Raw genomic sequence first — 9582 nt, 5'->3', positions numbered from 1 at the left:
AATGGCATAGCACTTTTCTTGTCTTTTTAACCACTCAGAGCACTTTGGATTACAAACTACATATAGCCAAGTTTTGTTTTTGGAGACATGCATTGTAAACGTATCAGTCTTTAAAGGACTTTGGGTCAGCTTCTGTTGTTTAAATGTGCTCAGGTTATAAAAAAAATGGACGCGACAGTCAACAAGATTCAGACATTTTTCATGTTGCATGTTTGAGGTATTTTTCTTTCCCACTAACAACACATGCAACACAGTTCAGTGGGCATATTACACTTAGAGGATAGAAACAAAGTATCAATCCTATCACACTAATATCACTCAAACATAAAGAATACCAGCATTGGTATCAATACTACTGATATTTGGCTGCATCCCCCCCACCCGCCACTGCTGACCACTGCACCAACATGCTGCCAATATCTGCGTTTAATGTGGAAAGTAGTAATAATAATATCATCAACATCATCAACATCAACAACATCAAATATTATTTTCAGAATAAAAGTAATTTTTTAACTGCCTTGTTGTACAATAAATTCAAAGTTGTATTATATGTATATATATATATATATATATATATATATATATATATATATATATATATATATATATATATGTATACGTATATATATATGTATATGTATACATATATGTATATGTATACATATATGTATATATGTATATGTATACATATATATATATGTATGTATACATATATATATGTATACAGTGGGGCAAAAAAGTATTTAGTCAGCCACCGATTGTGCAAGTTCCCCCACCTAAAATGATGACAGAGGTCAGTAATTTGCACCAGAGGTACACTTCAACTGTGAGAGACAGAATGTGAAAAAAAAATCCATGAATCCACATGGTAGGATTTGTAAAGTATTTATTCGTAAATCAGGGTGGAAAATAAGTATTTGGTCAATAACAAAAATACAACTCAATACTTTGTAACATAACCTTTGTTGGCAATAACAGAGGTCAAACGTTTACTATAGGTCTTTACCAGGTTTGCACACACAGTAGCTGGTATTTTGGCCCATTCCTCCATGCAGATCTTCTCGAGAGCAGTGATGTTTTGGGGCTGTCGCCGAGCAACACGGACTTTCAACTCCCGCCACAGATTTTCTATGGGGTTGAGGTCTGGAAACTGGCTAGGCCACTCCAGGACTTTCAAATGCTTCTTACGGAGCCACTCCTTTGTTGCCCGGGCGGTGTGTTTTGGATCATTGTCATGTTGGAAGACCCAGCCTCGTTTCATCTTCAAAGTTCTCACTGATGGAAGGAGGTTTTGGCTCAAAATCTCACGATACATGGCCCCATTCATTCTGTCCTTAACACGGATCAGTCGTCCTGTCCCCTTGGCAGAAAAACAGCCCCATAGCATGATGTTTCCATCCCCATGCTTCACAGTAGGTATGGTGTTCTTGGGATGCAACTCAGTATTCTTCTTCCTCCAAACACGACGAGTTGAGTTTATACCAAAAAGTTCTACTTTGGTTTCATCTGACCACATGACATTCTCCCAATCCTCTGCTGTGTCATCCATGTGCTCTCTGGCAAACTTCAGACGGGCCTGGACATGCACTGGCTTCAGCAGCGGAACACGTCTGGCACTGCGGGATTTGATTCCCTGCCGTTGTAGTGTGTTACTGATGGTGACCTTTGTTACTTTGGTCCCAGCTCTCTGCAGGTCATTCACCAGGTCCCCCCGTGTGGTTCTGGGATCTTTGCTCACCGTTCTCATGATCATTTTGACCCCACGGGATGAGATCTTGCGTGGAGCCCCAGATCGAGGGAGATTATCAGTGGTCTTGTATGTCTTCCATTTTCTGATGATTGCTCCCACAGTTGATTTTTTCACACCAAGCTGCTTGCCTATTGTAGATTCACTCTTCCCAGTCTGGTGCAGGTCTACAATACTTTTCCTGGTGTCCTTCGAAAGCTCTTTGGTCTTGGCCATGGCGGAGTTTGGAGTCTGACTGTTTGAGGCTGTGGACAGGTGTCTTTTATACAGATGATGAGTTCAAACAGGTGCCATTAATACAGGTAACGAGTGGGGGACAGAAAAGCTTCTTACAGAAGACGTTACAGGTCTGTGAGAGCCAGAGATTTTCCTTGTTTGAGGTGACCAAATACTTATTTTCCACCCTAATTTACGAATAAATTCTTTACAAATCCTACCATGTGAATTCATGGATTTTTTTTTTCACATTCTGTCTCTCACAGTTGAAGTGTACCTCTGGTGCAAATTACTGACCTCTGTCATCATTTTAAGTGGGGGAACTTGCACAATCGGTGGCTGACTAAATACTTTTTTGCCCCACTGTATGTATATATGTATATGTATACATATATATATGTATATGTACGTATATATATATATATATATACATATATATATATACATATATATATATACATATACATATATATATATATATATATATATATACATATACATATATATATATATATATATATATATATATATATTAGGGGTGCAACGATATTCGTATCGATATTGAACCGTTCGATACAGTGCTTTCGGTTCGGTACGCATATGTATCGAACAATACAACATTTGTAATTTATTTTATCAATTTTCCTTCTGACGATGCTGTCTGTGTTGAGCGCTCAGTGAATCTGCGTTCGACTACTCCGCCTAGGCTGCACTGTCCAGCGCAGATCCACTGAGCGCTCAACACAGACAGCATAGTCAGAAGGAAGAGTGCAGGGCAAGCTAGCGAGACAGAAGTTAAGCTCTCCTTTTAACATGGACCTCCCCCACTCTCATTCAGATCTGGCGTTTGGAATTATTTTGGTTTTCATGTGACGTATGACCCTGAAGGTAAGCGAGTCATGGACTAAAGTAAAACAGTATGTTGAATGTGCCATGCAATGCTCAATTACATTGGTGTGAACTAGTGTGTTAGCGCAGTTAGCTCGTTAACGTGTTGGCCGTCTAGCCCCATGCACGGAGCGATCGGCGGTAGCTCGTTAACGGAGATTTGCCATGTTGTGGCGTTAAGGTCATTTCAACGAGATTAACCTGAAAGCACTAGTGGGAACACAATGAATATGACTGCACATTTACGCCGACATCATCCTAGTGCAAAGACAAGTGGAAGCAGACAAAAAAAAGCAAGCATGCTACTAACTTTAGCCGAGTCATTTAGACAGCTGTTAGCACATGATTCTCCTTATGCTGCTGAGAATATAGCCCAGAAGAAGCGGATAGTATAGCTTTTATTTTGGAAAGAGCCATTTCTCTGTAATAAACTCTGTTTTCCAAAGATGAGTGATTCCTCAATCAGATACAGGGCTTGCAATATCGCTAGCCCGACGTCCCGGAGCTAGCGATTTTTTCAGTCGAGCTACCAAAATCTATCTCTTCCCTGCCCGTCGGGCTATTGTAGGAAAAATATATGTCAATGCTTTTGCATTCTTTCAGAAATGTAGCTGGGTAATTATGTCATTGGCATCGGTGAGCCACTGTCAATATGTGACATATTGAAGTCGCGTTTGAATTTGCGCTTGTTTTTTTTGCTTTCACTTTGCAATCGTGCGAACTGTGTATAGAGAGCGACAGCACTGATCTGTGAGTGATGATAATTTGTGCACCAATTCCTCTGACATCGTCTTATTAATCGTTAGCTTACTATGCAAACATGACAAGTGAAATCTCCCGCAGCAAGCTTAAACATGTGAGAGGTTGATCGCGCAGAGAATCGCTGAGCTTATGTGAGTGAGTGTGTAAAAGCATTTCAGTTCTGCTGAGCCAAATAAGACAGGTCAGGGTGAAGAAGTGACAGCCAAAGAAAAGCTTACCACAAAACGGAGAAGTTATGACAAATCAGACTATAAGGCAAAAAGAAAGTGCAGCTTTATGGTTTCATGGACAAAATAATTTCTGTGGCTGCAATATGATGAGCTAAATAACCAGGGCTGCACATAAGTGGTCCGCAGGTGCGTATTCGCTGTCAAAATAAAAAACGCGCACAAGGGTTAGGGTTAAATTTAAAAACTGTACTTTTGAGTTAAAATATATATTTATAATTTTAATAAATGACAAATTAAAAAGGCATGAACATTTTTTTTGTATCGAAAAAATATCGAACCGTGACACCAAAGTATCGAACCGAACCGAACCGTGAATTTTGTGTATCGTTGCACCCCTTATATATATATATGTATATATATATATATATATATATATATATATATATGTGTATGTATGTATGTATGTATATATATATATATATATATATATATATATATATATATATGTATGTATGTATGTATGTATGTATATATATATATATATATATATATATATATGTATTGTTATGACCCAGGGTCATTATTTGCGGTACGGTGTTGTTATTGTTTGTATTTGTATTCAGTGTTGCTTGTTTCCAGGTGGAGGCCACCCATTGGTGGAGGAAGGAAAGAGGCCAGCTACAAAAGGGGTTGGACTGGGTTGGCGAGCAGACTTCCTGGTTTCCCGTGAGCTGTGTGTCTGGGGACCGTCGTGGTGTGTGACTGCACGGGGCTGCAATATTAATGCTGAAAAAGGGGTTGTACCTGGGCTTGGTAGCTGTAGGGGTGGGAAGCCGTTTTCTTTTATTCCCCTCTTTTCTCCTGTTTCGGGTAGGGAGACAGGTTAGAGAATTGTATTTTGTTTTGGGATCGTGGGAGGTAAGTTAGCTCTGTTTTTCTTTCTAGTGTGTTTTGTTTGTTGTTTTGGCATCGCCCACCCTGAAGCTCGCTACCTGTTCAGTAAATAAATTAACCAACTCTCGTCATTCTGCCGTGGTGTGATTTTTTTTGTCGTTATTATGTATCGGGTTTATCTTTTTGTTGTGTTGCACCCCGGCTTCGGGCCGGTGTGTAACATAAATGGGGGCTCGTCCGTTTGAGGGATTTCGGGGTCGTTTGTGTGTAGTGGGGTTCGTGTGGGTGTGTGGGGTTTTTTTTGTGTTTTTGGGGGTTGTTTGTGTGGGTGGCCGCGGATGGAGTTTGATGTGGATAAGTTTGCCGAGGCGCCTTCCTTGCAGCAGTTGAGTCGGTGTCGGAGGGAGGATTTGCTGCTTATTGCGGGCCGTTTTGATGTGCGAGCGCCGGCGGGGGTGAAAAAGGATGATTTGCGACAGCTTGTCACGGTGGCTTTGAGCGAGCGGGGTTTGCTGTCGAGCGTGCCGCTTGTTGGTGGGACGGGCGGGGCGGCTATGGAGCCGTTGGCTCCGTTGTCTGTTCCTCCTGTGGCCGCCCCCTCTGTGGCTCCTCCTGCTCCGGTGGTGGGGTCGTCGGCGGAGGAGCTCCAGTTGTTGCTCCGCATTAAGGAGGTGGAGTTGAGTAGTCACCGGTTGGAGGTAGAAGCGATGCATTTGAGGGTGAGGGCGTTGGAGTTGGAGCGCGGACCTCCACCGCGTGCCCCTGACTCTACGCCGCCCACGCCTGTGCCCTCTGTGCTCCCTGCGCCGCCGGCGCCTGGTCCCGCCCCGGCTCTCCGTCAGGATTTTGATGTTGGGAGGCACATTAAATTGGTGCCGCCCTTTTGTGAATCAGAGGTGGAGTCGTTTTTTCCTGCTTTTGAGCGTGTGGCTGCCGCGTTAAAGTTGCCGGAGGAGGTCTGGGTTTTGCTGTTGCAGTGTCGGCTGGTGGGTAGGGCTCAGGAGGTGTGGGCTAGCCTGTCAGCATCTGAGAGCTTAGATTATGGTGTGGTTTAGGCTGCCGTATTGTGTGCTTTTGAGTTGGTGCCTGAAGCGTACCGTCAGAAGTTTCGGCAGTGTGTGAGGGGGGGGGATCAGACTTATGTGGAGTTTGCGCGCGAGAAGGGTTTGCTCTTTGATCGGTGGTGCCAGGCTAGTGAGGTTAAGGAGTTTGCACAGTTGAAGGAGTTGATGTTATTGGAGGATTTCAAGGGGTGTCTGCCGGAGCGGGTGGTTGTTTATTTGAACGAGCAGAAGGTCGTTTCCCTCGCGAAAGCGGCGGTTCTGGCAGATGAGTTTGCTTTGACGCACAAGAGGGGTTTTTCCCCTCCGTTACGTCGGGGTTCTAGAGTTTTGTGGGGGGGGGGGGCGTTCTCCCCCGCTCTCGCGGCGTAGCCCTACGGTGGCCGCTGGGGACCGCCGATGTTTTTTTTGTCATGAGCTCGGTCATCTCGTTGCTTCTTGTCCCGTGCTGAGGGCGAGGGAGGGGGCGCGGGCCGACATTTCGGGGGGGGCCGTGCAGTGTTGCTCCGCGGTAACCCGCCCTAGCTTAATGCCGGTTGGCGTCGTTCCGCGGGGGATAGATGAGGTGTTTCGACCGTTTGTTTCGACGGGGTTTTTATCGTTGTCTGGTGATGCGGGGGACTGGGTTCCGATCACCATCTTGAGGGATACAGGGGCGAAGCATTCGGTGGCGTGGCATGGAGTCGTGCCTTTCTCTCAGCAGTCGTACTGTGGTTCTGATTTGCTGGTGTGGGGTATCAAGGTGAGTCTTTTACGCATGCCTCTCCATACGGTTACTTTGACCTCGTCCTTCGTATCGGGCGCTGTGCGGGTGGGGGTTCGAGATCAGCTGCCAATTGAAGGCATTGATCTTGTTTTGGGAAATGACTTGGCCGGGGGAAAAGTGTTTCCGGCTATGCCGGGAGTTATTGAGTGTCCTACTTCGGATCGGTTATGCCAATTCCCGTCGGAGCTGGGTGACCCCACAGTTTATCCGGCATGTGTGGTTACTCGTGCTCAAGCTCGTCGCTTGGGTGGTGAGGTGGACATATCCGAAATGTTTCCGGACGGCTCTGAGCCGCATGATAGTTCTGTTCCGGGGGTAGATGGTGGGACGGCGAAGGTTTTTAGTATGGTGTCGGAGAAGGAGGCAGCAGGTATCCGCAGGTTTGTGTGTGGTCAACTCCGTGACGAGGCAGACCTGAGCACGCTGACCTTGGGAATTTTAAAAAAGAGATATCAGACACACAACAAATGTGACTCATTAAGGCCAGAAGTAAAAACTTTCATGAAACAGGTGGTGCAAGAGGAACTGATGAAAATGCAGGATAATGATGAAAGTGAAAGTGACTCAGAGACTAAGAAGCTCCAGAACAAAAGGAAAAGAGAAAATGGAAATGACGAGGTCATGAGTGAGAGTGAAGATGAATCCTGGGCAAAGAAATCACAAAATAATCATTCAAGCTCATCACCAGAATCTGAGGTTCAAGAGGACAACAAAACAGAAAGTAAGGAAAGCAGCAATGATGAAGAAAATGCCAAATCTCAAGCTGATGGTGAAGAGCCAGAGGTGAAAAAATCACAACAAAAGAGAAATGAAAATCGTCAAATTGACAGTGACGAGTCTTCTGATGAGGAACTCAGTGAGGAAAGCAACTGCAGTGACAGTCCAAAGAAAATGGTGAGAATGAACGTTGAGACAGTAACCAGCAGTAAAGATGAAGGAAGGAGAACACCACTGAGTGATGCAGGAAACGAATCAGATGGAGACTGCAAGTCAGAAACGAGTGACAAAATTAGGAGCGACGAGTCTTCTGACAGTGAAAAAGAAGATACAAAAGTGGAAGAGAAAACCAGTGACCCAGACTCAGTTTCATCACTACCTTCTTTGGAAGATGAAAAAGAAAATAAGACTGATAAAACAAATGATAAAAAGATGAAGAAGAGTGTGAAGAAAGATGAGAGCACCAGAAAACCAAAGTCTGATGACAAATCGGTGGCGAGGCTTGAACGTTATATTGCCCTCTGCGGCGTGAGGAGTGCGCCCCAGGGTGGCTGTGGCTACAATGTAGCTTGCCATCACCAGTGTGTGAATGGGTGAATGACTGGATGTGTAAAGCGCTTTGGGGTACTTAGGGACTAGTAAAGCGCTATATAAATACAGGCCATTTACGTATGTATATGTTTTACTAAAGAAAGTTGTGTTTAAGAATGTAATTGCGGTACTCTTAGATCAATGGTCTAATTTAAAATACCCATAACTAGTTTGTTATTTATTCAGACTCAACTTATATCCTTCTTTGTTTTCAGAAACCTGGTAATAAAGAATTTCTGCTTTTTCCTGCTTTAAATCATTGTGAGTACCTAGGAACAGAAGCATTTGCCAATTACTGTCAAATTACTGCCATACCTGTCATATCTTTTTGAGTAGTATTCATCGGTGTGTTTATTTTACCCAGACAGTTTTCATGGATTTCACAATTAAAAAAAAAAAAAGATTTATATACAAATATTTTACATTAAACTGACCACCAATGAAATAGACCTTTTCCACCTGTAGTCATGCTTTAAGTCTGAAAACCAGTGTGTCTGAATATAGTAAATTGACACTGAGAATCAATTCAACAGTCGTGACTGCCTCAAGTTAATGAACACAAAATGATTAGAGAGGTAGACACTTTATTTCTTTCACTATGGCGTTCATCAAGTCTGCAGCATTCCCTCTCCAACTGATTTGAAGAAAACATTGTTAGATAGTACTAAATGAGTGGCCTGTTCTGTGTCAGTTTTGTGGGAATTGTGGTCTAAGTAACCCCCCCCCCCCCCCCCACCCCCATAAAAAAAATAACAGTCATAGACATTCACACTTTTTATGATATTTTGACTTTTTGTCTGCCACTTATCTAACTTTAGAGCTGTAATTTGCCCAGTAGTTAATGACTAAGTACCAGAAAAGATTGTGAAATTTCCATCAGCTATATTTGTGATTTATGACTGATTATCTGAAAAACTGCATCTTTAGTTAGTATTTGAGTTTTAACACCATTGTTAATAATGTGTTCATTTTATATGTTGTTTTTATAATGTGTGCTTTTTCATATCAGCTGTGGAAATATTATAATTTTTAGTTGTAAGCAACCTTTACAGGGTTACAGTGTGTATGAGTACAAATCTCTTGCAGTGCTTTTGACAACAATATTAATTGCTGCATTTAAATGTAGTTTTGAAATGCAAAAATACTACTGCATGTTTATTATATAGTGTGTTGTGATTTGTATTATAATCATAAACCGTTTCATGTGTTCTATAAAATAGACCTGTGTTGAGTCAAAAAAAAAACTTGTTTTAACGGAACAACTTTATTTTTTCTATTACATCAGACACAAATTTAACAATGGTTTTATTTTGTATTTTTTTTTTACTTGTCTGTTAGTACAAGCTGAAAACCTAAATAATATTTTAGAAACACAATAAAAATTGAGTTGTAAAACCTTTATTTGCCCTGGGTCAGAATAGCAGCTTTTCCAGAGTATCCTGCCTCTTGCCCTATGGCAGCTGGGATAGGCAGCCCCCCCATGATGCAAATATGCAAATAACAGGGTGCAAATATTCCAATAACAGGGTGTCATATTCATTGCAGAGATATAAAGTCAGATTATTACTGTGAGCCATGCTTAACAATTTGTATTTACTAATAGTCATATGGATAAACATTTTTCTGTGACTAGATGACCATTTCTTGACCATTTTGCATTTGCATCACTGTTACTCAATCAGGATTTTGTAAGTAACAGGATCATTTGCTCTAAAAAGCCTATTTTCACGACACAGAATGGTCTGCAGCATTTGAATTGACTACAAT

General features: G+C 42.4%; 2 protein-coding genes across 2 annotated transcripts; both read left to right on the top strand.

Annotated features, from left to right (window-relative positions):
• Window positions 1–2467: 2467 nt before the first annotated feature.
• Window positions 2468–5735, top strand: LOC309707364 (uncharacterized protein; the record flags this gene model as incomplete). Its single annotated transcript, XM_082534677.1, has 2 exons — window positions 2468–2854; window positions 4426–5735. Exon 2 carries the CDS (start codon window positions 5019–5021, stop codon window positions 5733–5735), a length of 717 nt encoding a protein of 238 aa, XP_082390803.1. The 5' UTR covers window positions 2468–2854; window positions 4426–5018.
• Window positions 5736–6429: 694 nt separating this feature from the next.
• On the top strand, window positions 6430–9060 carry LOC309705962 (uncharacterized protein). The gene has a single exon (XM_082532048.1). The coding sequence runs from the start codon at window positions 6499–6501 to the stop codon at window positions 7819–7821; it is 1323 nt and encodes a 440-aa protein (XP_082388174.1). The 5' UTR covers window positions 6430–6498; the 3' UTR covers window positions 7822–9060.
• The last annotated feature ends 522 nt before the right edge of the window (window positions 9061–9582 follow it).

Source organism: Aulonocara stuartgranti (genome assembly GCF_965226115.1).
Source record: "Aulonocara stuartgranti genome assembly, chromosome: 5".
In the NCBI taxonomy this organism is placed as follows: Eukaryota; Metazoa; Chordata; class Actinopteri; order Cichliformes; family Cichlidae; genus Aulonocara; species Aulonocara stuartgranti.
This window is presented reverse-complemented; position numbering and strand designations above follow the sequence as displayed.

Bases quoted from the DNA above. Each gene is read 5' to 3' on its own strand.
- LOC309705962 (XM_082532048.1), top strand. From the start codon at position 6,499: ATGCCTCTCCATACGGTTACTTTGACCTCGTCCTTCGTATCGGGCGCT.